The sequence below is a fragment of the Panthera tigris genome, chromosome B2, assembly GCF_018350195.1.
Source record: "Panthera tigris isolate Pti1 chromosome B2, P.tigris_Pti1_mat1.1, whole genome shotgun sequence".
In the NCBI taxonomy this organism is placed as follows: Eukaryota; Metazoa; Chordata; class Mammalia; order Carnivora; family Felidae; genus Panthera; species Panthera tigris.
The window spans coordinates 16,487,282-16,513,766 of record NC_056664.1 but is presented as its reverse complement, the minus strand read 5'-3'; the positions used below and the strand labels follow the sequence as shown (position 1 = coordinate 16,513,766).

Genomic DNA, 26,485 nt, shown 5'->3' with positions numbered 1-26,485 from the left:
GGATCAGCGGCTCTGTTGCTCATGACGGTAATGCCAGCATCTAGAACACAGCCTGTCCATCACAGCCCGTCCATAAATATTTCCACACCTCCTTTGAATCAGGCGCTGTTTTGGTTGCTTTAAGATCGTTGTCTTATTTGACATCCTGTTGGCCCATGTGGAAACTGAGGCTCAGAGAGGCTAACTATAAGACGAGAGGCTAGTTAGTGTCAGGTCCGGGATTTAATGCAGGCGTTCTAACTTCATTCTCAGTATTGTCTCCGTTTACCTTGGGTTTAGGGAATAATTCTGCCTCTTTTGTGGGAGGACTGAGTTCTGCCTGCTTGAAAATTTTTTGAAGTTTTTCTTCTTTCTCCTGGTACACATCCCCAAACACCTGTAATGTGAATTAGATAAATTACCAGTCTATATCCTTGTAGATCCAAATGTTTAGCGATATACCAGGACACTTGCAACCTCAAAAAACTTTGAGCCCAAGGGCACCTCCAGTGTGCCCCATGGGGTCCCCTAAGGGGCTCTTGCTCCTACCTTGGTTATATGGCCCCAGGGTCCCTCACCTGGCTGCTTGCTGCTGGCATCCCCGCTCCTTCCTTAGCACACATGCTTCCTTAAGAGTCACATGGACAAAGAGTATTGTCCTGATGAGTCATTTTTGGCCCTGAAGCCACTTCTCACTAAGGAGGCAAGAGAGGGATGGGAAGGAGTCTTGGCATGAATTCTTGAAGAGGGAGACTTGGCCTGGTTACACGTATTTCTTTTGTTATAAAATCCTGATTAAAACAGATATCTTTCACCTGACACAGCAGATCTGCAGTTCGTATTTTTCTTTGCTACCGTAACCAAAATTCACTTTTCCCCCAACCTTTGGACTTGACCGTGAAGACGACGCCTCATCACATGAATCTAAAATCTCCCCCTTTCTTTATAACAGGATCCAGGGCAAACACTTTCAGGTAAGCTACACAAACACTATTTTTGGAATCATCATAGGGGACATTTTAAGGGCAGAGGCCTGACATCCAAATCTCCCTTCTTAATTATCTGGTTGAAGTGTCAAATCAAATCTTGGCCGCGAAAGGGGCAGAGCGTGTGTGTTTGGTATGTAGATGCACACGGACAAGCCTGTGTGTCTATGCGTGCAAGTGGAAAAAAATAAGAATCCTAACACACAAAGATGTTGATGGTTTCAGGACAGTCTCGGGAATGAGAACTTTTATCCAGCTGGCATTTTTTTTTTAATTTTTTTCTTTTTACATTTATTTATCTTTGAGAGACAGAGAGAGACAGAGCACAGATGAAGGAGGGGCAGGGCGAGAGGGAGACACAGAATCCGAAGCAGGCTCCAGGCTCTGAGCCATCAGCACAGAGCCCGATGCGGGGCTCGAACTCACAAACTGTGAGATTGTGACCTGAGCCAAAGCTGGATGCTTAACCGACTGAGCGCCCCTCCAGCTGGCATTTTCTACCAGGGGAAAGAGAAGGGAACTATGTGAAGGTTAGCCCAGACCCGTGCTGGGAACTTTGTGCTCATTATGAATTCGGTTTGTATTTAAAAATATGTTCTACCAACTACCTTTGAAAAGTAAGCGACTGTGTAAAAGCTGGGAAACAGAGATGAATACAGGGCATTCCTTCACACTAAGGAATGTACAGTCTGGAAGGTGAGGTGGGAGAGTAATTGGTGGCTATAATCGGGTGTAGGAAGTGTTGTGCAAGACATCTGTACTGAGTCATCCTACAGGAGTGCTTAGGAGAGGCTTAGTCTCAGCCGGAGAATGACAAGCTTCAGTATCGGCTTGGTAAATATGTGCGTGGAGGGGTTTTAGGGAAGACTTCCCCAAGGAGGTGGCATCCACTCTGGCTCTGGAAACCCTGGTGCAGAAGAGGAGCATCGCTGCTGGCAAGAGAAACACACACACACACACACACACACACACACACACACAGACAAAGAAGCCGCTGCCTTCTAGAGCGAGCCTGACCCGGTCAAGGACGCTGCTTGCATACCCATGGTTGGGAGACAAGGCCATTTTGGAGCGAGATTCCTGAGTTTAGGACTGAGAGGAGATCAGTGAAGGATTTAACGTGGGGGAAAACAAAATAGAACCAGTTTTGCATTTTTTAAAAAAATCAATCTGTCAGCATCTTGAATCAAGGCATAGGATTATTTTGGTTTGTTTTTGTACTTTTGATTATCTGGAATGATAAGGAAGGAGGGAGGGGACCTTGCTATAAATAAAAATTCATATGATCTCCTGATTATTAGGCTGGTGGTTAGGCTAATGTTCTCCCCGGGACACTTGTTTTGAAGCATCTAGTAAGTTATAAAATACATCGGCTTAAGTTCATTGTCTCGGAGGTGGTGAATGCCTCAGAAAGAAACGTGGAGACAGGCAGCAGGAGTCAGCCACAAGGTTCTTGGGCAATCCAACAAGTGGAAATCTTACCAGGAGATGGAATTGATACAGCTGGAAAGGAGGGGTGGGAAGGGAACCAAGTGTCTGGCTTGGGCAACTCAGACCAAATAATAGCTAACATTTCTTGAGCACTAACTATGTGCTAACTATTCTACATGCCTTACCCAAATGAACTCACTTAGTGCTTACCACAATAAATGGTGTGAACACGACCCTTTTCACATTTTACCGATGAGGAAACGGAAACCTAGAACAAGGGTAAGTAGCTTGTCCAAGGTTCGGTCATTAGTAAGAACCAGATTTAGGAGTGGTCAGTTCATTTAGAGGTCCTGTAGGCAAAAGAACATGGATAGAATGACCCAGAAAGGCGAAGAAAAGAAAAAGTCAAGGGCAGAACCCCGGGAAATTCCAATATTTCAGGAGTTGGCAAAGGAAGAGACGCGTCTGAGAGAGATGGAATTGGACCAGCTCAAGAGGTGCAAGAGCTCAGAAGACAATGGTTCGATAGACGCCAAGGGCCTCCAGGTTGGGCCCTTGCCTTGCCACATGCCTTTTCCAGGTGGGAACATGCACTCTGGGCTTCACTGCGGTCTTCCACACTGTGCTCCCCCCACTGCTCCAGGTCCCCTCGTGATATAAGGCGGCCTTTGGAGGACAGGCACATGATTTTTATTTTTGGACTCTTGGTTATCTGGAATGATAAGGAATGAAAGATTGGGACTTGGTTATGAATTAAAATTCAGATTATTCCCTTATTATAATGCCAGTTGTTCGTCTAGTTTCCTGTGTATGAATTCTTTTGCTGGGACATTTCATGAGTTAGAAAATCAACTCATTTAAAAATCTATCTCTTCTTTTCTCTCCAGTAAGAACTAGCTAGAAAGTATCAAGGAGGAGAAGCAGAAGACCCCAACTGGGGTCCAGTTACTGGGAACCAGTTATCCCCCACATACTCATTGTTGGTATGGTTGACCTCGATAGCTTCCAGCTTCCCAAGTTTGTTGGCAACCCTTACTACTTATAATGATCGGTAAGGTAACTTACTGAAATATTTTCTGCAAATGAAAATCTAGCAAATCACAGGAAGTCTCAGAAATCTGTGCTTTCCTCAGGCCACTGGTTAGCCAGTCCTTTCCTTTCCTTTTCTTGAGATGTGTCAGCTCAAGGAAATGCTTGATGGTGGTCTTTGTCCTTGCAAAAATATTCCCGGGGCATCCCCTGAAGGTTCTCCAGGGGAGTTTCCCCAGACACTCTCCCTTCTTAAGACAGTCACAGCCATATATGCCTTTTTATATATGCCATGTATTTACTTCTCCTTTAAATTCTATACTTAAAAAATCTCTTGCAACAGCCAGCTTGAATGCTTGAGTCGTTTATAAAGCTTGGTACTTGGCCTAGTTTTTGAAAGAATACTGCCTTTCCATCTGAATTTTTGTATTTTTAATCCCCCTTGACCCCCCTTCTGGCAGTGTTTGAGGCTAACCTCTCAAGATAGTACCCATAAAATCGTCATAGTCGGTGCTGCGTGGCCATTTTTGTTTATTTGTCCATTTACTTGTTTGACTGTCTCTCTCGCTGCCTTGAGCATCCAAGGAGACAGGAATGGTGCCTTTTTTTCACTCAGCAATGCAGATTCTCTTTACAGTCCAAGCTCAGTTTGTTTTGTTGTTGTTTGTTTTGCTTGTTTTGGTTTGTTTGTTTGTTTTTGTTTTTGTTTTGCTTTTTTCACTACCACACACTGGGACCAGGGGAAAGAAGGGGAGATACAGCCTACAAGCAGGGCTCCTAGAAAATGAGACACGAAGGCCAGGAGCTCTGTCTCCTGATGTTGTCGAGGGCAGTGCGCTGTTGGGGAGTCAGTTGGAGGGAGGGGAGCTGGGCTTGCAAGTCAGTTGGAGGGAGGGGAGCTCAGCCCAGAGCTGAGCTGGGAGTATATGGCAGAGTGGCGGGGTGGAGGAGAAAGGGGTCTATAAGCCAGGATGCCAACCGGCTACCCCCAGACACAAAAGAGAAGCTGGAAGGATGAGGTCAGGGGTCACAGAGAGATCAGAATCGGGCGAGTTCCGGGTAAATTTTGTTAAGCGAGGGCATCTGAGAACAGATTTCCCTTTGTGAGCCCATCTCACGTGCTGTCTCTCTGCATTTCCTCGCACAACCATCTCTCAGAAAGATGTCACGCAGCAAAGTCTGAACGGAAGAGGAAAATCCGGTGAAACGAAATGGTAAGAACCTTAAGTGAAACTGATGACTTCTTATTCATTTCAACAGTGAAAGAAGGAAACGCCAGAATGGGGGCAGACAGATCCTGTGGGTTCCTGGAAAGGAGATCTCAAAACCCACGGCAAACGTTGGGTGTAAACCTGCAGTTGTTCGAAGAGAAAGCGTTCAAGAAGAATGGGGAGATAGAAACATGACTCAAAAAAAAAAAATACATCACTAGAAGAAATCCAGTCACAAGTAATTTGGATGAATAAGGAAAAGGGTAGAAATCTGTGTAACTAAACAGGAAGAAGGCTTATTGGAATCGCTCATAAAAACCCTACATAAAAAATGCAAGGAGACTATAACCAAGGACAGATGTAAAGATGGCTTTAATCTATCTGTGAAAAAATAATTCTGCCACGAAATAAGGCAAGAGAAAAGTTCGTTTCTTGGAGTGAACTAGAGCTTGCAAAAAAAAAAAACAAAAACAAAAACAAAACCCCAAAAAACAAAAAAACCCAAAGAAAACAAAACAAAACTTAAGTAGAACAATAAAAGGGTCCTTACATTCTCAGCACAGTCCACCAAGTCTGCTTTCTCGGCGTTGGCACGAATTGCAATGATACAAAAAATGTCAGACCAGGAAAGAAAATGTCTTCCTTTATAGTCTGTGATAACTTAATCTTCTTAATAGCATGTTCTTTTGTTATTAATAAGAACTTCATACCCCACAATAACCTTTCACATGCACAGTTGCATTGAATAAGATGTGACTATTTTCTCCTAAATCGGAAAATCGAACTTCTTCATTCTCTATCTTCCCACCTAAGGTCTTTCAGTGCTTTGCCTTATCCGTGATTAGTTTAGCGTCTCTGCAGCCCCGCTGAAAATTCCTATAACAAATTTCATCCCAGATCAAGAAATGCTCATAGGCAAGGGGCACCTGGGTGGCTCGGTGGGTTGAGCGACCGACTCTTGATTTTGGCCTAAGTCATGCTCTCACAGTTCGTGAGTTCGAGCCTCATGTGAGGCTCCGAGACGACAGTGTGGAGCCTGCTTGGGATTCTCTCTCTCTCCCCCCCCCGCCCCTCCCCCACTCTCTCTCTCTCAAAATAAATAAACTTAAAAAAAAAAAAAGAAACAATTACAGGTAATTAAAATGAAAGGGATTTTCCCCTCAGAGTAAGTTTTCCCCTCTTTAGATATTTACAAACCGTGTTTTCTCTACTGCCACCCTCGTAGCACAAATTCTATATTTTCTGCTAAAATGCGGAGGACCTCACATGCTCCGTGTCCGAACTGTATCTTCCTGAGAATGCCCCGGCCTTTCAGACACTTGGGCTTGTGCACAGTCTCTTGTGTTTCAGGTGTTTTGCCTTTGCAAACTGAGGATCTCTGCCATTACGATTCTGATAATAAGCGTCCCCACGCCCGCCCAGTCAACATCCAGTAACGGAGCCGGAGGTAACACTGGTCTTCCTCCGTCCTTCTTGGCGCCTGTTTTATTTCCATTATGCACGGGTGAATCTTGCTCTTTCCTCTTTTAGTGGATCCCTGACTTAAGAAAAGAATCACAAGTGGATCTCTTCATATACTTCACCAGTCAAACCCTTCCAGTCTGTATGGTTGTCTCCCTTCTTTGACAGACAGCTCAACTTGACTGTGTTATTTAGGCGTCTTGAGCTAAGCAGCAGATGATATGTTCTCCTTTCATCATGGGAGAAAATGGAGAGGTTAAATGCTTCGTGCGAGTGAGGGGTTGTTCAGTTAGCTCACACTGGTTCCTACTGAGTTGTATAACTTATATGTGGACCACGTCACCATTAGGAGTTTCACTTTCCTAAGAACTGGGTGTTCTCATAATTTGGCGCTCTGATGCAATGAGAGATTGGGCCACTTTCCCCGGCGAAGCTTTCCTCTCCGAATGTTATCCTTCTGTTGGCGGAGTGGTTACCCTTTTTAGATGGTGTTCCTTGGAAGCCCTTGAAAAATTATAGAGAATTTATTCCTTAGTTATCGCTTCCTACATTATGTATCTAGGGTTTTGAAGTGACATCATGTTATGTTTCATAAAACGAAAGAATGAAGTCAGAATAGATTTGACTGAAAGAAAGTGAAAACAGAATCAGGCTTAAAATGTCCTATATGTTACCCTGCCATCCTTTGAGAGCAGGAAATGAACAGTCCCTAGCTCTATGTCCGTACATAGAAAAAGATGTTAACCAGTCAAGGAAGGGAGATGGGTTGAAATCTCTGTGCACGTTGGGAACCTGTGTTCTTTGTCCCATTTTGTTGGGTCCAAGTCACCATAAAGTAACAAAATGCTCCTCATAAGGGTGAGGGGTATTGGAAACGAAGTGGGGAGAAGGAGGCCACTGGTGCAGAGACCTGGTCATTAGTCCCAAAAGATAGTTTCTTTGCGATAACGTACAAAAATAGAATGGATGTTGGGGGAGAAAGAACAGCCAGAAAGAAACAATGCTGTTAAAAAGCTTTATCTAGAAAATGTTAGCCCTCCCCGACTAGTCTTGAAACAACTTAGGGAAAAAAAAAAATCTTTAAACAAGCTACTTTGCAGCTCACAAAATCTTTTCCACTTTGTAGCAAGATAATGTGCTTTACGTGAACATTATCAGTTTCCAAATTCTCTGCTTCCCTCATTTCCAAGGAAGGAGGGGGACTAAGAACTGAGGCACAGCTCAGTGCCTGACCTTCCCCCCCCCACCCCCCTACCCCTCCCTCCCCCCCTCCCATGCAATTCCCCTTACCTTCCCCACCCGCCCCATTAAAGTGAACCTTCAACACTGCTTTCCCTGAGGACCTCCACTGGCCTAAAATTCATCCATAAGCAGACACCTCCCATATTCCTTCATTTTATTCCAGTCTTCTTTTCTCCATATTTCTCTAAAGTAAATCAATCTAAGGTGGTAACAAACACCATGTCCCCGCACTGCGTTTTTTGCTCTTGCGAGTCATGTAGGAAAGACACGTACTTCAAGGTCTTTTGACTTAGCTTGCTGTCCTTAATAAAAACTACACTTAGGGAAAGACAGTTAATCAATAAACGTTAAATAATATTAAAACAAAAAGTATGCAGGAGGTTTTTTTTTTAAGTTTCACAGAAACAAAAAAAAGCAAAGACATCGATTTCCAGGAAAATTATTCTTGTAACCACTCCAAAAGTTTTTTTTTTTTTCTTCATCAAAAGAACAAATGGAAAAAGTGCCAATGCCAAATAAAACAAAACCCTTAGCGTTAAATATATTCTGGAGCTTGTGAAGTTAAATTTGCATGTTTAAATGGATCCAAATGCCCCTTTAAAAACCTAACCCACTTTTTCCCTCATTTTTTTTTTCCCATGATGACAACGGGTGATAAATATTGTTCCCTTTTTCACTGCGTCTTCATACTTGGGAAAAAGATTATTATTTGGAGAGAAATTTACTTTTATCAGAGGTATAGTTTAGAGAGTGAGGTTCGAATTATTACTTGTAGGTAGACAGCAGATAAGAAAAACAAAAATAATCCTTGTGTTGAATTTTTTTTTTTTCTGGCCCAAGGAATGGAATCAAGAAGAAATATAGGAAGTCAGAGACCCTTTCTAGAACTCCACATTGGACACTTCTTTCCCCTGGAAAATAACTGAGTCCAAAAAAGGAGAACTGCAAAATGTGGGAATAATTTTAACTCATTTAATATTTTCTAATACAAATGGAATCCAGGCCTTCTAATGCGACATTGTCTGCACAATGAACTGTCAACGTCGTTTGAGCTTGTGTACCAGGAAGGAGCTCTTCTTGGTTCCTGTGGCTTTTTCTTTTCGTGGCCAACGTCCATCAGGACTTCGGAAACCCCAGTGTGAAAACTGTAGACATTCTACATTCTACTGGTACGTTATAGGGATATTGGAAACATTGACGACATATGTCACCTACACAGTCTTTCTCTCTTTCATCATCAACCATCTGGTCGTACCGAAACTGTAAATCCAATAACCAAAGCACCTTATTAAAACTCCCTGCCCCTTCTTAGCTATTTCCTGTCCTTTGTCCCAGCTCCCAAATCCTCTCATCTTTGAAGATCTTTCCTGTAATCTTTTAGAACCTCCATTCTGCCTCCTTCATCCCACGGTGATGATGATGATGATTTTTTAGAGAGAGAGGGAGCACACAAGGCAGGGGAGAGAGACAGAGAGACAGAGAGACAGAGAGAGAGAGGGAGAGTCTTAAGCAGATTCCATGCTCAGCATGCAGCCAGACGCAAGGCTTGATCCCACGACCTTGGGATCATGACCGGAGCTGAAGTTAAGAGTTGGTCACCCAACCAAATGAGCCACCCAGGTGCTCCTCCGTGCTTATTCTCGAATCATTTTGTGCCTAGTATCCTCACAGCCCTTGCTTCTTTATAAATACCTTCCCTTTCCCACCTCAATGATTGGCCTCCCCACCCATCCACAGTTTTGCTTTTCACCCAGTGGCTTAAAAAAAAATTTTTTTTTTTAATTTTTGAGAAAGAGAGAGACAGAGTGCAAGTGGGGTAGGGGCAGAGAGAGAGAGAGAGAGAGACCAAATCTGGTCTCAGAGCAGGTTCCAGGCTCTGAGCTATCAGCACAGAGCCTGACGCAGGGCTCAAACTCATGAGCTGAGAGATCATGACCTGAGCTGAAGTCAGATGCTTAACTGACTGAGCCACCCAGGTGCCCCTACCTGGTGGCTTATGTGAAGCCTACTTACCACTGTAGCATTTGCTAACACCTCTGTCCTATCACATAAATATCATTCTTCTTTAGGAGCACCTGGGTGGCTCAGTCAGTTAAGCGTCTGACTGTTGATTTCCGGCTGAGGTCGTGATCTCACGATCCGTGAATTCAAGCCCCGCATCAGGCTCTCCACTGACCCTGCAGAGCCTGCTTGGGATTCTCTCCCTCTCTCTCTCTGCCCCTACCCCCTCCTTTTCTCTCTCTCTCTCTCTCTCTCTCTCACTCAAAATAAATAAACTTCTAAAAAATGACCATTTCTTTTTTATAGCGAGAACATTTAAATCTACTCATTTCGCATCTTTCAAGTATATAATATAATATTATAGTCCACTGTGACACGATGTTGTACATTATATCCCCAGAACTTGTTCATCTTATAATTGGAAGTTTATACCCCTTGACCTACTCTCCCCGTGTCTATTACCCTCCAACCCCTGGTAACCACCATTCTACCAAAAAAAAAAAAAAAAAATCTTAAAACACAAAAAAGGAATGCACAATCACTAATGAACAGGAGTCATGACAACACATAACAAGATACAGCCTATTGACTCTCCCACAAAAGCAGTCGGCCTAAGAAAACATGAAGCCACCATATTTATGGAACCTGCCTCCAGAATCAGTTTCTTTTACCATTTCACTCAAAACTGTGGAAGCAAAGCTTGTCTAGAATGACTACATAAATCAGGTTTAATAAAGTGGCTTGATTCTACTCCACTCACTCTCAAGTGGTGTTCTTTTTTAACCTCCGCATCAGAATCTCATTAGTTCCACATGTCACAAATTACACAGAATTAAAATTAAAAAGAAAAAGATGGGGTGGCAGCCACCGGCCGACACATTTTTTTGTTTTGGTCTCTCTGATGTGTGAAATATTACAATTACTCTCCCATTCCAATTTACAGGTCCATATGTGGGGTGTGTATGTGTGTGTGTGTGTGCGTGCGAGACGCCAGGGAAAACACTCAAAGAGGGTATTGAACTTCAGGATAGAGGGTCAAAAATAAAACAGATGCCCAAACACTAAAGCGGTAAGCAAAAGAGGAAATAGCAACTAGGAACTATTTCGGATATGAACCCTGTTTTTGAGATTCTTTTTTTTTTTAATATTTTCAATGTTTATTTATTTTTGAGACAGAGGGAAACAGAGCATGCATGGGGGAGGCACAGAGAGACACACACACAGAGAGAGAGAGAGAGAGAGAGAGAGAGGGAGAATCTGAAGCAGGATGCAGGCTCTGAGCTATCAGCACAGAGCCCGACACGGGGCTCGAACCCACGAACCGGGAACTCATGAACTGAGCCGACTCATGACGCTTAACCGATTGAGCCACCCAGGTGTCCCCAAGAGAGCTGAATTAAACCAGTGTTTCATTCTTAACATAATAAAGTATAAGACACCGTCATGGGCACGGGAACCGTGGGCAGGGGTGTTCATATGTAAGGTGATAGCACATGGCTGAATATTTTTTTCCCGATAGCTTAATGAACACACAATAATTATGTTTATTTTAACATGTATTAAACTATGATTTCATGTACATTATTCACCCATGCAAACCATGACTTCATGTCCATTATGGCCGCCATAGTAAGCTGCCTTAAAATTAATCAAGTAAAAGAAATGAGTGAGGCAATGGAGAATATTCAGGAAAAATGCACAGAAGGCACACAAATACGGCAACATTGTGAAAGACGTTCATGAATGACTGAGGCTTGGGGAGTGCTAGGTTCAAGGATTGCACATATTCCATTAAACTAAAGACTTGCTGTTATTGTCTCATGGATGAGCGTGTCAAGGGAATTGAGTCGCATGCATTACATGATTGTAAAAGGCATGCGATGAGTCTCTCCTGACTGTCATGCTATTTCCTGGGCTGAATCATCACCCATTATATTCTGGGCCTTAGGAAGGAGCAGTGTTGTTCATGACTCCTGGAGGGGCGTACCGTAACCGGGGGTAACGTCTGCGGGCACCATCTTTCACAAATGCGCTCTGCAGCCTGAAAATGTGAAACAGTCGACCGTCTACGATTGAAGCGAGTCTAGTGACACGGAGGGCTTCACCGTGCCTGTAATAAACGTGTTTCCCATCCCTCGTGCTATCATCCAGCAACCTAACGGCTGTTCTTTTCGCTGAGCTAAATGCAACATCTCACGCCAGATTTATTGGGCTTGGCAAAGTTGCAAATTTTATTACGCCAAAGTTGAGAAAGAGCAAAGCTGAGGAGTGCTAAAAACAGTACACTTTGCTACTGTGTAGTACAGCATTTATTTATAGATATCTATTAATACATAGCAAGAGATACAGAAGAAGTACATAAAAAAACGGCTTTATCAAATAGTTTCCAGCGTTCAAGTGTAAGAGCCGAAGCAAGAACAGCGACGGCAAACTGGTCTGTGGAAGAAAAAAGTCGTGTTCTTGTGCCTTCTCTCCCTTCCCTTCCCTTTCCTCCCTGAGGACCGAGGCCACAAAGAGCCTACACCCTCCTAGATCTTGGAGGGGTGGGGTGGGGGGTGTGGGATGTCCACATGTATTACTCTGTCCAGCTTTTTAAGCCTCCGCCTCTCCCATCTCCCTCTCTAGCAATGCTGTATGTGGAGAGGTGGGAACATGGAGCTTGTAAAACTGGTTTGTTGGGGTTCTTTCTCCCTCCAGGTCTTGCTTCTTGGGAAAATGTCTTGCCAGGCCGTGCCCATGGCTGCCTTCACTGAGCTTGCAAGGGGCTTTCCCCTTCCTCCCGCAGAAGGAAAGAGAAATGGAAATACACACGCGTGCCTGCCCATGAGCATCTTGGAAACTCGGAATTCAGAGATGGGGGCGAGACCGTACAGGGGAACAGTGGGACCCTCCCAGATCTGAAACCCCCGTGCATTTACTTTACAGAGCCCTAGAGGGCCTGGGGGGAAGGGTGGGGGGGGGGCGGATCCCTGTATTTATAATTCAAATATGTTCCCAGGGTGACCCATGCGGGAGAGGAGGGGAGAGGAGGGGACGGGGGACTGTGGGAAGGCGTGTGGGCAGGTTCATTTTGCTTCGCTTCCACCTGATTGCTGGGTGCCCCTGGCAACCCCCAGGGGCAGCCTCACTCAGGCGGGGGTGGTGGGGAGAGGGGCTTCCTGGAGGGTAACCCGGGCTCCACCTGCAGAGACTGGGGAGGGCGGGGGCGGTCGTTTCCCCCGGAGGAGCTTAGGACAGGTTGGTCCTGACTGCTGCCAGGCTTCTGTCAAAGTTGCCAAGAGGTTAAAGAAGGGGTGAGAGGGATCCCAGGCCTCCTTTCCCTCACCCGGGGGTGGGGGGGTGGGAGGGGGAGCTTGGATCCTGTGACAATGACATCAGTCCTCCTCTGTTCTCCCTGTCTGCTGGGGGTGGGGAAGAGGTGGGGACACACGGGCCAGAGCTGAGGTGGGCAAACCTGGCTTCCGGCTTGATGTCACCTTTCCCCACCCCACCCCCGCCCCGTTCTAGGGGGAGCTGTGCCCTCCCCAGCCCCCCAGGGCTGGGCTGAGGTAAGCCTATGAAGAGGCAGAAGGCCCAGGCAGAGTCCCCTGGGGCCTGGGTGGAGGCCTCTCCAGTGTGGGTGTGGGCAGGAGGGTACCTGCCTCTCCCCCGTCTCCAGCTCGTGCTGCAGCGGCCCTTTTAGGGGACAGATCTCCTTACAGGCCTGACACGGCTACTGTAACTGTCTCCCCAGCTGTAACTTCCAGGGAGGCCCACACTTCCCACGTGTGCCCAGGTCCACAGCTTCCTTGCTGGGATAAAATCTCCTTTTGGTTCTAGAGGTGACGGGTGAGCGGGGGGAGGAGGGAAGGGTTTGACGGGATCCTCCTGGGTATATGTGACTACCCCTCCCTCGTCCACCCTGGGGAGGGGAGGGGATCGGGGTTAAACAGGGTGAGGAACTGGAGGAAGCATCTCTCTGACGGCGCCCCGAAGTGCTAGGTGTAGACACATCTTCCTCCTGGGCAGGGGAGACGCTCCGAACTCACTCAGGGCACGGCAGGAACTTGGGTAGAGCATCGAAACCCTGGGTGCCTCGGTTTACCACCTGCAAAGCGAGGCTACCTGAGAAAGCCGACGTCTTCCATTTACGGTTTGCTTTGTGTATTACCAAACGTTCAAGGCCACAGTGGCTGCCCGGTGGGTACTTCAGGGGGCATTTCGAGGGCAAATAAACCTCACTTGGAAAATGTAACCCATTATTGAAATGTGGGGCATTTGTTACTTGATCTCCATATTCGGCATGGCCATTTCCCCCTTCCCAAACACCACCCTCATCACACATTCACCTAACCCCCCTACAAGAAGGCCCCTTTGTCCTAAATGAAGAACCCGAGGGGGGTGGGGGGAGAGGACAATCCAGAGAAGATGTCCCCGCGCTGGCAGTAAGTACATTATTCCGAGAGGCAGCCCTTTCTATTCCTTGCCACTCCTGAGCGGTCATCTGGGCTGCCTTCCCTCTGTTATCTGGGAGCCAAGGTTTTTACTTTTTGTTCTCAAGAAACATCAGCCCCTGTGGCTCTGCATCGCCCCCTGGCGGTCCTCTCCCGCTATTTCTGAACACCGGTGGGTGCTCCCGAACCTGGGGCGTTGGGGGGAAGCGGAAAGAGGGTGGGGGCACAGAAGAAAGCTTACGGGGGCTTGTACTCCATGCCACCGGGCTGCGTGCCCGCAAGGACTCTAATTGTTTTTTTAACGTCGTTTCCTTGCTGTTCCTCCACGGATCTTTTTCACTGCGCACGCAAAGAACTTCAGCAAAAAAGACTTGGGTGGGGGGGGGAGGGGGCCGGGAGTAAGGGACAAATATGTTGATCTGCCACAATAATGTGACCCCCAGTGGTGGGCGGGGGTGGGGGTGGGGTGGGGTGAAGGGGGAGAGCGTTCCCTTGTGTGATCAACACTAAGGAATCGGGCGACATAAAAGGAGAATGCAGGGAACAACAATTAAAAAAAAAAAAAACCCGCGCACAACAATACAATCTATTTAAACTGTAGCTCATACTTTTCATACCAATGGTATGACTTTTCTGGAGTCCCTCTTCTGATTCTTGAACTCTGGGGCTGGCAGCTCGCAAAGGGGAAGCAGACTCAAGCACTGCACGGGCAGGTTTACCAAAGGTCTCTCTAATGGGTATTTTCTTTTTCTTAGCCCTGCCCCTGAATTGTCAGACGGCGGGCGTCTGCCTCTGAAGTTAGCAGTGATTTCCTTTAGAGCCCGGCCTTATCTCCGGCTGCACGTTGCCTGTTGGTGACTAATAACACAATAACATTGTCTGGGGCTGGAATAAAGTTGGAGCTGTTTACCCCCACTCTATAGGGGTTCAATATAAAAAGCCGGCGGAGAGCTGTCCTAGTCAGACGCGCTTCTGCATCGGCGCTGCGGCGAGCGCGCAGAGGGTCCTCGGTCGCGCTGCCGGGTCCCCCCGCACGCCACCGCCGCGTGCGTCTTCAGACCGCTCCCACTGCCGGCCCTCCTGGCAGAAACTTCTTTTGCTGCCCGTTAAAAGCGCCCTGAGGCTGAAGGATCGCGTTGAGATCTGAATAACCAGAAGCGCTTTGAGGCAACTGAAGCTCTTTTTCTTCGTTTTCCTTTGGGTTTCGTTGGCAGGGGAGGATTTTGATCCGCGCCCCCCCCCCCTTTTTTTTTTATAAAATTTTTTTTTTGCACCACAATGGATTATTTCCCCGTGATTTTCTCTCTGCTGTTTGTGGCTTTCCAAGGAGCTCCAGAAGCAGGTAGGCACGGCGACTTGTAAATCTCTGAATGTTAATGTCTTCTTGTCCACCTTCGTGTTTTTCCTGCTTCTGTTTTCCCGTTCTTTTTATTACCGCAGGTCAGATATCAAGTGCCTGGGAATTACTGCCTAAAGTTACTTCAGTTTTTTTTAGTGGGGGGAAAAACATTCCTCTGCTGAAAACAATTGCTCCTATGGCGTTAAAGTAACATACTATTCTTGTGTAGTATATTTCCTTGGCTTTTAAAAATACAATTCAAGAAAAGTAAAGACAAGATACAATTTCGCCAAAGGTATATTCGCGGTGTAGGTGTTCGTACAGGTAACAGCACATATAGGAACTTCTGTATTTTATTTCAAGACTGTTTAAATAGCGAGTGAAGGTGTAAAATATTTAAACATTTCAGCTCAGAGCCAAGGAATTTTATTCCAGTCATTCGAGCAATATATGAGCAGTAAAATCACCTGCCGAACAGTCTGCTGAACAACCCCCTGGGGCAGTTTCAGGGTGAAGCAGATGTTTTCTTTAAAATTTGTCATTATTGACTTTAGGCCTCTTTTGGCAGGTTTTTGGCACCCAAAACAGCGTGAGGTCTATTTTCAGTTGTATTCACCTGTCGTGGGAGGGGAGCTAGGATAAAGGCTGGCTGCTTAAGGGTTTAGATAGTCTGTGTGCATCTGCCTGTTTCCCCCTTCTGAGGGTCAATGCCCTTTTTTGTGTGTGTCTTTTCATGACCCTGACTAAAGAGAAAAGATGTCAAGGGAATGAAAATCCTGGAATGTGTCTGATCATTTGAAATGTACAAAATTGGGCAGATAAGCCACATGGCTAACTTGTCAGTGAGAAGAGGCGATTCTTCGGTGGGGAAGGGGGAGGGGGTGAACCGGACACGTGCCATCCTTCTCCTGGGATTCCCAATTCGAAGCCCACAGAACCTTGATTAGGTCCCCAAGCTGCTGCTCAGTCTCACCCGAGATCAGGGGTTTCCTCAGAGTTTACCACCTGCGATGAGTATCGTACAGCTGGTTTCTCTTCTTTCTCTCCACTCACCCCCCGAAAGCTCTTGACCTCCACCTAATTTTGAGGGCTGCGTATCACCTGGGCTAGTCCCTGCCCTCCACCAGGCGTGAAGTGGTCGGTACTCCCCTCACCTGCATGGGGACGTGGCTCCCAAGCGAGGAAGAGGCAGACGATTTATTCAACTTCAGCTCTTTGGTCAGCGGCCAACTTGAAGGCACCGTCCTCCTGAATGCCATGCAGAAGCCACCCAGATTTCCCACCGGCAGCATGTCTGGGCGTTCCTCTGGGGGCTGCTTCATGGGGGCCAGTCCCCTTTTCTGGTGGCTGTTTCCCCTGCACACGTGTCATCTCCCTGAAAGTGGGTAAGCCAGTGGGGGCAAACATGAAGTCACATAAAGAGCCCTTTCTGCTCTGTGTTTCTTGCCGAAGGCCGGCTGAAGGTGGGCTTTGATCTGCCCGGCTAGATCCCCGGGGAAATGCCCTGCTGACCGGCGTTTTTCTCTCCCCAGCGGTCTTGGGCGCGGAGCTCAGCACTGGCCCGGACAGCGGAGGGGAGAAGCCGGCTCCCAGTGCGCCCTGGCGGCCCCGACGGTCCAAGCGCTGCTCCTGCTCTTCCCTGTTGGATAAGGAGTGTGTCTACTTCTGCCACCTGGACATCATCTGGGTCAACACTCCCGAGTGAGTCTCTAGAGGGCGTCGGAACGCTAGCTATCCCTTACCTCTGGCCGCTCCAGCCTGGAGCCCACTTCCTGCTAGTTGCTTTGCGGGGAGCCCCTGGTCTGGATTCTGAAGGACGTGAAGGTGCCTCGGTGGGTGGGGGCAGTGCCCCTCTATTCCTGAGAATTCCCAGGCAGGTTGGTTCTTTGCAACAGCCAGGGAAGCGGGGGGGGGAGGGTCTTCTGAGACCCTGTGGCTCAAACACTCATGACAGGAGAGATGGAAAATGGTGGTGACAAGCAGGTCATTGCCACGCATTTCGGAGGGGGATGTTCTTCTGGTGGGGTCTGACCGCGCTTCGGGAATAAGCTACTGAGGGCATATGTGGGTTAGTCTAACCTATGCTACTCTTGAGGCAGAAAGGGTGGTAGAGAGTGATCATCAATCCCTTCCTTTTACCTAGGGAAAAGCAAAAACCCAAGGAGTGAGTCCGTGGCAGGGCTGGACCCAGAACGTGGATGTCCTGACCCCTCTGTACTTTCCCTTTAGAAAAGCCTATTTCAAGACAGCAATAGAAACAGGGCCCATAGATTTCTCTTCTGCCTCCAGCTCGAAGAAAACAGTCTCCCATCCCTTCACCCTGGAAACTAGCTCACCCGTCAGAAGCAGCCGTAAACAAAAACACGCCGGGTCCCATTTTGGCGAGGCATGACCAGAGTCCAAACAAAATCAAATCAAACAAAACCCACAGTGACCCTAATACTTAAAGGGTGATCCTTCCAAGGGGATGACTTTATCCCTTTTAGGTGAGACTCAAAAGGGACACTTTGGAAATTACTAGAGAGCCTTCTGGCAAATGAGTCCTTCTACTAGTCACCTGGTGTCACCAATTGCAGATGTGCAAACCTAGGTACAGTAGTGTGTCCTCCCCGCCCCCGGCAGGGGGCACTTTTAGCATTATCACGTGACTTGAACTGGAAAGAGATTTTCAAAATCTTGTGAGTCATGGTTTTGCGTTGAATTCCGCCCCCCCCCCCCCCCCCCCAAGAGCTGTTAACTAGATGGAAAGTTAGAAAAGTAAAAAAAAAAAAAAAAAAAAAGAAAAAAAAAGAAATAGATACCAAAGCAAAACAAACAAATAAAACAAAACAAAACAAAACAAAACAAAACAAAACAAAAAACGAAACACCCCAAAGCTGCTTGTGTTGAGCTAAAAGAGAACGTTGTTAACTAATTAAAATGGAATTTCGAGTTAGACTGGTTTTCTCCTGGAGGGGTACACGCCCTCAGGGCCATTGATGGGTGTGGGACCCTGACTACCTTCACACTTGACCTTCCTAAGTTGGGCTACCGGGAGCTGTGTGGTGAGAGCCTTGTGCCTCGCTACAATGAGTTTTCGCCACAGAATGCGTCGTTTTGAAGACTGTTAATCATGCTAATATCTTGTATTCCTCTTTTTTTGATAACAGGCACATCGTCCCGTATGGACTTGGAAGCCCTTCTAGGTCTAAGCGATCCTTAAAGGACTTACTTGCCACGAAGGCGACAGACCACAGGAATAGATGTCAGTGTGCCAGCCAGAAAGACAAGAAGTGCTGGACTTTTTGCCAAGTGGGAAAAGAGCTCAGGTGAGGTAGAAACACGTTTGCTTTCGATCAGTTTTATGGCTTCCCGATCGTCCTGTCATGATGTTGTTGCCTTTTTGCTTAAGAGATATTAACAGAGACTTTGTGAGGAACGAGAGTCCCATTGCTGAAGTACATTTCCCCATCTGTCTTGTAACAGGGGCCAAGACAGTATGGAGAAGGGCTGGGATGACCAGAAGAAGGGAAAAGACTGTTCTGAGCTTGGAGAAAAGTGTACTCATCACCAGCTGGTGGCGGGAAGAAAAATAAGAAGGTAAGAGACTCGCAAATAGGAGAAAGGCTTGGAAGAAGAGAACACAGATTTTCGTAGTCTGTGGATTCAAAAGAGCAGAGGAATCCCTCCCAGATGTTTTTTTGAAGACCTTGAATGCAGACCTTTGCCCCCTACGCACTTTGGTGATCTTAATCACATGCCGCCCCGTCTGAAGGTAGATTTTCCAAACAGAATATATCTACAGACACCTTTGTCATTTGGTCATAGCTAGTCCTTGCTTTTCTGCATCAGTGTATTTACCACTTTGCTTGAGAAATTAACAGTCCTTTCAGGGAGAGGGTTTTTGTTTGGGGGGTTTTTTTTGGTTGCTTATTTTATTTTATTTTTAAATCAAAGTGTCCGACGTAATTAAGGTTTCCAAAAGTTGTAGCAGTTATTCCAATGGCCCAAGGGAGAGTAAAGTCATTAGGTAGGGTAGGTGAGAATTAGAACGAGCTGTGTTGGGGGGTTATTATTATTTTTCTTTTAAACAGGGAAGTGCATTCGGTGGAGAGCCAATGTCTTTCTGAAAAGCTCTCCCATTTTCTAGTAGGTCGTGAGCTGGGGCAGAGAAAGGACGTAGATCAGGCAACACCGTAGGGTTGTGATGGCTCTCTACCTCTTGAGTGATGACCCTTCCATATCCCAAGACATGTCAGCATTCACAAGCTGGAGGGGAGAAACCTGCATTCAGATCTGTCACGTGTTCCACATTTCCCTATCGTGGTCCGTGGGCACTTTTCCTAGAAATCCAGTGGCAGGAGGTTCTATGCTCAAAGTGTTCTGAGCACAGTCCTGACGGCCATGAACTCCTTCTGAGGGGTTTACTGCTGGTGTGTGGGACATCCTTAGCTGTCTGTGACTTCTCACTTTGCCATTGCACTTTCCATATTTATAATCTCAGGCCACTGATGATCTTCCCCCAGATCACAGGGATGGGTAAACAGACTTGGAAATTATTATTGTTTTTCTATTAGTTTCTATTATAGCAACTCAGGTCAATGCAATATATATATATATATATATATATATACACACATACATACATATACATATATGCACATATATATACACATATGTGTATATGTGTATACACATATGTGTATATGTGTATATGTATATGTGTATACACATATGTGTATATGTGTATATATATATGTGTATATATATATGGTTTTTATTTGTGGTACCATATTTGCTTGGAGCAAAGCTATATTCCTCCTCTCTTTTTAAAGTTTCTTTCCCATCAAGTTACCTTTAATTTCCTTACGTGACAAAGCAGATATCCATGATTATTTGAAGCCTGCGTTGAGTCAGTTTCTCTGTAGAGTCCCGTGGTGGTCGTAGTTGGGATGGAGCACAGGAGACAAGACAATATCTCTAGCTTACCTTGAAATTGTACTTTAAATTTGTATTTAATGCCCAGTTCCCTTTAGATATGACCGCTGCTCCCTTCCTCTCCCCCCTATTCCAAGCATAAGGGGCAGGCTTTATTTTCACTTGAGGTTAACAAAGGGAAGCATGCTGTTGCGGTCGGCGGCGAAAGTTCAGGCACTGGACTCAGATTCTAATTTTAGATGCCTCTTTTGCCCAGCAAAGATTTTTTAAGAAAATAACATTTGTTTTCTCTTGTCTTGTTTAATAGGTTGGACGCCGTCAGGAACAGCATCAAAACAGCTTTCCGTGTTGCAAATCTGAAAGCGGAGATCTACAGAGAGAAGAAAGTGACCCACAACCGAACGCACTGATTGATGGCAGGTGGCCGGGGCCTGTCACATGCCATCTCCTCCCTGGAGGGAACCCTGTGGCTGATTCTGCACTCTCTCCACATGGCTGGGATCAGAGCAAAAGCATCCTCCCTGCTTAGACCGTTTCTTGCTCCAGACTGGCAACGGGCCAGTGTCCTCACTGTAAACATTCCAGGGAAGGTTAAGGAGTCCCCCCAATCTGTCTTCATTTGCTTCCATCAGTGGTGACCGCTTCCGTCTTTCCTCATCTGGGGTGATGGTTGGACCACGCAGAAAGCAGAGAGATACAGTGACTTGTGGATTAGGGTGGCATCCTCCAGAGGGAGGACAGGAGATTCCACACGCGGTGGAATTTCTGAAGAGGGTCCGAAGGGAGTGTTTGTGTCTCACTCAGGCGCCTGGCACGTTTCAGGGAGAAGCTCCAAAGTCCATGCAAAGATTTTCTAAGGAATGCACAAATTGAAAACACACTCGAAGGACACTCAAGTAAAAAAAAAAAAAAAAAGAAGCAAAAGACTTTTATTATTATTTTTTTAATTCACAAAAATGCAAATGGAAAGACACTGTTACTACTGTAAAATCAGGATGGGTTTGATGAATATGAGTCTACCTCACCTATATTGCACTCTGGCAAGAAGTATTTCCCCACCTTTAATTATTGCCTCCCTTCGCTCTTCCCCCTCCTGCCCTCCCCTCCCCCCAAAGCCCCCGTTGTAAATCTTGGCCTCGTAGATGTCTAGTCTAACACGTCAGTAGTAGATATAACGTTTCATGGTAATCTACTAGCTCTGATCCACAAGAAAAAAGATCATTGAATCAGGAGGTTCCCTTGCCTTGAGCTTTGGAAACACAATGGGTAGAATTGTTTATGGAAGACGTTGAAAAGTAAACATTTGGTTATGCTTTAAAGCAGTGAAATTATTTTCCTTTATGTAAGTGGCTAATGGAAGAGGTTGGAATAAATTTTGACGTACTTATTTTTTTATAGATATTTATATTCTAACAGTTTATTCCTTATATTTACCATGTTAAATATATGTCTGGGCAGGCCATATTGGTCTATGTATTTTTTTAAGTGTATTTCTGAATGAAATTGAGAAAAATGCTTTGTTTTGCCTGTCAAGGTAATGACTTTAGAAAATAAATATTTTTTTCCCTACTGTACTGATTTTGAGTCGTTTCTGAAATTCCCAAGAAGTGGGCTGTGATGCTAAGAATTATGAAAGGAAGTGATTGAAAATGGTTTCTTAGGGGCGCCTGGGTGTCTCAGTCGGTTAAGCGGCCAACTTCGGCTCAGGTCATGATCTCGCGGTCTGTGAGTTCGAGCCCCGCGTCGGGCTCTGTGCTGACAGCTCAGAGCCTGAAGCCTGTTTCAGATTCTGTGTCTCCCTCTCTCTGACCCTCCCCCGTTCATGCTCTGTCTCTCTCTGTCTCAAAAATAAATAAACGTTAAAAAAATTAAAAAAAAAAAAAAGAAAATGGTTTCTTAGGTGACAATAAGAAGGAAAATAGTCTTGGCTGATTATGAAAGAACTCCATCTGGATCTTCAAAGTTGCCTTCAGATGACATTAAAAACAAAACAAAAACCCAGCTTCGATACCTCTGTCTTTCCCTGGATCGCAGCTTTCTGCTTCCCCTCCTCCTGAAAACTCTCCAGGGGCTTACTTCATCCATTAACTTTACTTAGGCGGTTAGACAGGATCCAACAGCTCAAGCGGATGGTGTGGTGAGAGGTGCTCTCTCCATATTAACGGGCTGAAGGAAGCAATGGCAAGACGACTCCCCAAAAAGTCACCGAATTATATCCGGTTCCACACCATTCCAGAGATGAAATTCCATTCCGCATTCCAGAGAAATGCTTGGAGAAAGCAGCCTGCCGAGGGCAAGTTATGGGTCCCCCGTAGCATTGTGAATGTTATTTATTTATTTGTTTATTCATTTATCGCTCAGATTAAGAGCTTGGTTATTAAGGAACACTAAGTGCCTTTGCTTGTCCTCAGTAGCCCCGGACTGGACACAAGCCGGTGGAGGAAGAGACACCAAGTCCTGGTTCTGGAACACGGGCACTATTGCACACCCTCCTGGCCTCGCCAAACCATCCGGGAGACTGATATTGCCAATGGCCATTACCAACAGAAGCCCATAAGGGTTTGACGAGCTTTCGAGACTCTTTACCATCCTTTCCCAATAGCAAGGAATGCCTGGCATTCAACAAATATTAGCTCATGATGATCACTGTTGTCTAAACAAGGACACATTTGAAGGATGTTAAATAACAGCCTTCAGGTGTGCATCGACAATGTCCTAGGCAGAGTTTCTATCTTTATTGACATTGTTTCTCATCTTCCATTCTCTCTCTCTCTTCTTTTAAGAGACAGTCTAATATCTCAAAATGCAGTTTCAGGAAGTCCATTTAGAACAGATTTCTGTCTATGCACCAAAGGCCAGGCAGAGCTTTGATCTCAGGACTCCAAGGACCAGATATTGCTTAATCTAGCAAATTGTTTCTCAGCGTGTAATTCTTAAGGGAATTGTGGACTTTTGTCCACAATGACAAGGGGCTTGGCTTGAACTTGGTCACTATTTAATCTTGCGCAACCATTTGGTCCCTCCGTATCGTGGGTTTCCTTCCCTGTTAAATGAGCGAGAGGGGAATCTGTCTAAAGGCTCGAAGAAAGAGCCTGCAACGTCATGAAGAAGTTGAGTGGACACGAGACAGTGAAGGTCTGAGCTCGGAGGATGTGGGTCCATTACCTTTAAGAGGGAGTTGAAATGAGAAGAAGCCATGGAGTAATAGAACAACACAGCAAGCAAAGGTGATAAGGGTCTCTTTTCTTTTCTTTTCTTTTCTTTTCCTTTCCTTTCTTTTCTTTTCTTTTCTGTTCTTTCCTTTCCTTTCCTTTTTTTAATTTTCTTTCTTTTCTTTTCTCTTTCTTTCTTTTTTCTTTCTTGCCTCCTTTTCTTTCTTTCTTTCCTTCTTTCTTTCTTTCTTTCCTTCTTTTCTTTCTTTCCTCTCTTTCTTTCTCTCCTTCTTTTCTTTCTTTCTCTCCTTTTCTTTCTTTCTTTCTTTCCTTCTTTTCTTTCTTTCCTCTCTTTCTTTCTCTCCTTCTTTTCTTTCTTTCTCTCCTTTTCTTTCTTTCTTTCTTTCTTTCCTTCTTTTCTTTCTTTCCTCTCTTTCTTTCTCTCCTTCTTTTCTTTCTTTCTCTCCTTTTCTTTCTTTCTTTCTTTCCTTCTTTTCTTTCTTTCCTCTCTTTCTTTCTCTCCTTCTTTTCTTTCTTTCTCTCCTTTTCTTTCTTTCTTTCCTTCTTTTCTTTCCTCTCTTTCTTTCTCTCCTTCTTTTCTTTCTTTCTCTCCTTTTCTTTCTTTCTTTCTTTCTTTCTTTCTTTCTTTCTTTCTTTCCTTTCTCTCCTTTTCTTTCTTTCTTTCTTTCTTTCTTTCTTTCTTCATCTCTCTCTCTCTCTTTCTCTCTCTTTCCTTCCTTATTTCTTTTACTATTTGGGTCTTGACACCTTCTTCCTCCACGCTTCCTGCTCCAGTAGCCTGCAGCAGCTGTCTCAGGGCATGAGGGTCAGTAGTAAAATAAGCTGGAAGATTTAGAGGAAATGAATATTTTTCAAGTATGTAGAGGAAAGATTTGATACTATGAAAGGCTCCTGCTGTCTTGAGGAGTGCAGTGGTGGAATGGTCTGTCACATGTCCTGCTGCTTTCCCAGTAAAACGGCTGTGTTTGGAAGTCCATTTAGGACAGATTTCTCTCATTGCACTAAAGGTCAGGCAGAGCTTTGATCTCAGGACTCCGAGGACCAGAGGATCCTGGGTGGGGAGTAGCCATCCTTTGTTGGAGGGAGAGGAGACCACTAATGGGTGCTGAATTCTTCTCCCCAGGAAATCACTTCATTTGTGATGGAAACCATTGGCTTTTATCCTGCCTATACTTCCTGAAACGCTCAGGGTATTATACTAAGTGGAGTTCTCACAACACAGGGTATTATCACTAAGCTAGAGTCCTCTCAGGAAGACTTTGTATTTCCAGGGGAAAAAGCCAAGGTCCCGAGAGGGAAGTGACTTACCTAAGATCACACAGCTGTGGCATCTCTGGACCCCGAACCCTTGAGCACAGATGCTTTACCTGGAGACACCTGGAGGTCACAGGAGACTGATGCCCGAGTAAACCTTAGCAGAGGGTTCTGGGTAGTGAAGGCAAAGCTTTGCCTTCCAGCCTCACAGGCGATATTTGGCAGATCCATCTTTGCAGTATATAAGGGAAGAAACGTAAGGGAAGAGAAAAGGAATATAAGGAGGCATACAAGTCTCATGGCTTCATGAAGTGAATTGCTATAGGACGAAATAGAATATAACTGGGAACGTGTATTTGTTATTGCTTTTATAGGATTTAGTTTCTAAATAATCCTTAGATAATATGAGTGAAGGGGCATTCCTTTGTTCAGTCCTCTGATGGAACTCTATGATAATACTCAAGTACAGTAGTACTCGAGATACTGTGTTTTATTTCTTTGTCTACAGTCCAGAAAATGTTCCTTTTCAAGCCCAAGATCTCAATATGTAAAATGCAGTTTTTAAGCCCATATTTTCAATGGAGTTTTTTTTTTTCCACCTCAGCTTTCTCTCCTTTTTGTATTCCTCACCGTTTTGGGGATCCTGGCTTTGGGGCCCAAGACAGATATATCTAGTGCAAGTGACCATTACTATTCTCAGAACCTTATGATTTAACAATGACCTCTCGTCTTGTAGAGAACCAGACTGCCCATAACATTTTCCCTTTTGTCATCGACCCCCTCTCCCGCAACGATCTTTTCAGGATTTGGAGGCCATATTTTTATACCCTTTTGACAGCTGAGGAAGCAGACATACCGAATGAGTAAGTGACTTGTCCAGACTCTTCCGTCAGGCGAACAACAAGACTGGAACTCAAGACCCTTGGACTCTTTCTCCTAAAACTGCCCCGGAGCAGAGGGGATACCACTGGCCCAGAGTTTTGGACAAACGTAGAGTATTTCCATCTTGCCAGTGAACTATGAGAAGAATTAGCTTCTTATTAGTCTCTCAGGAGTATCAGTGCTCCACATGCACCCCTGCACCCTCGTCCTGAGCATTTCCATTGTACAATATGTGTTTACCACATCATCTTTGGTATGTCTATGGACAGATGGCAGAGAAATCGTGACAATTCACGGTGCCTATTTCTAAACCTGGTGTCATGGCATGCGTCACCACCGGCCATGGGTCCAATGCAAGGGAAGACATTGTAGTGATAAATGGGATGGCAGAGGTCCTACCACTTCCCCAGAATAATCAGAGAAAGAGCTAGGGCTGGTGCCATTAGATAACGAAAGCAGAAGGGCATGGGTCTTGGGGACACTGATGGAAATCATGGGTCCTAAGCATGATAGGCTGCTCCCAGCTCTGAGAGGCAGCACACTGGGGATTTGACACATACACTTGCTGGTCAGCATTTTCTCATGAGTGTTTCTGCCTCTTATTTCCCCGCTTTCATATTCTGAGTCATTCCAGGTCTCCACCATAAACTGCTATGGAATATTGCGAGGGATGGGACTCGCAATGTTAAGCTACTACTGCATTGGCATGGGCACTGGCTAGGTGGAACAGACAGGGACAGAACTGTGGGGGTAGGTTCCTGGTGGCCCCCAGGTAGGCCAGGATGGTAGGCCTCCAGGTGCTGGACTGTGGGAAGGTCCAGTAGTCTGGGGAAAGGGGTGGGCAGCGAAGGTGGAGTTTCCAGGCTTCGGGTTATAGCTATTCACCAACAGGTTGGAAGTATCGCGATATTTTAAAAACGGAGATAGTTTCACTGGCACATGCCTCTCTGCGCGTCGGGCTTGGAAGTCTCAAAACTCTTTCCACTTGGTAAAATATCCTCTCACCAGCTTCCCTAAGTGGGAGCGCATTGTTTCCCAGCCTGCTGAAGCTCAGTGTTGTGTCTTTGTACCTTTCTGTCCATGCACTTCTGTTGTCCTGCCACACAGCCACGTTGTTCCTCTCACTCTCCGTGTCTCTCTCCCATGT

At 45.6% G+C, this 26,485-nt stretch overlaps 1 protein-coding gene across 2 annotated transcripts; it reads left to right on the top strand.

Annotated features, from left to right (window-relative positions):
* The first annotated feature begins 14,504 nt into the window (after positions 1-14,504).
* On the top strand, positions 14,505-21,610 carry EDN1 (endothelin 1). 2 transcript variants are annotated; one of them, XM_007073102.3, is made up of 5 exons: positions 14,505-15,115; positions 16,645-16,813; positions 18,262-18,420; positions 18,578-18,691; positions 20,337-21,608. In XM_007073102.3, the coding sequence occupies exons 1-5, from the start codon at positions 15,052-15,054 to the stop codon at positions 20,437-20,439; spliced, it is 609 nt and encodes a 202-aa protein (XP_007073164.1). In that variant the 5' UTR covers positions 14,505-15,051; the 3' UTR covers positions 20,440-21,608. The 2 variants fall into 2 exon arrangements, with proteins under 2 accessions (XP_007073164.1, XP_015390140.2); XM_015534654.2 differs by lacking the exon at positions 14,505-15,115 and adding an exon at positions 15,136-16,497 and having other exon boundaries at positions 20,337-21,610.
* Positions 21,611-26,485: the final 4,875 nt, after the last annotated feature.

Coding starts and splice junctions, on each gene's coding strand:
- EDN1 (XM_015534654.2), top strand. CDS start 16,365: ATGCCATGCAGAAGCCACCCAGATTTCCCACCGGCAGCATGTCTGGGC. Junction 16,498..16,644: donor TGTCATCTCCCTGAAAGTGG/GTAAGCCAGTGG, acceptor TTCTCTCCCCAG/CGGTCTTGGGCGCGGAGCTC. Junction 18,421..18,577: donor CAAGTGGGAAAAGAGCTCAG/GTGAGGTAGAAA, acceptor GTCTTGTAACAG/GGGCCAAGACAGTATGGAGA.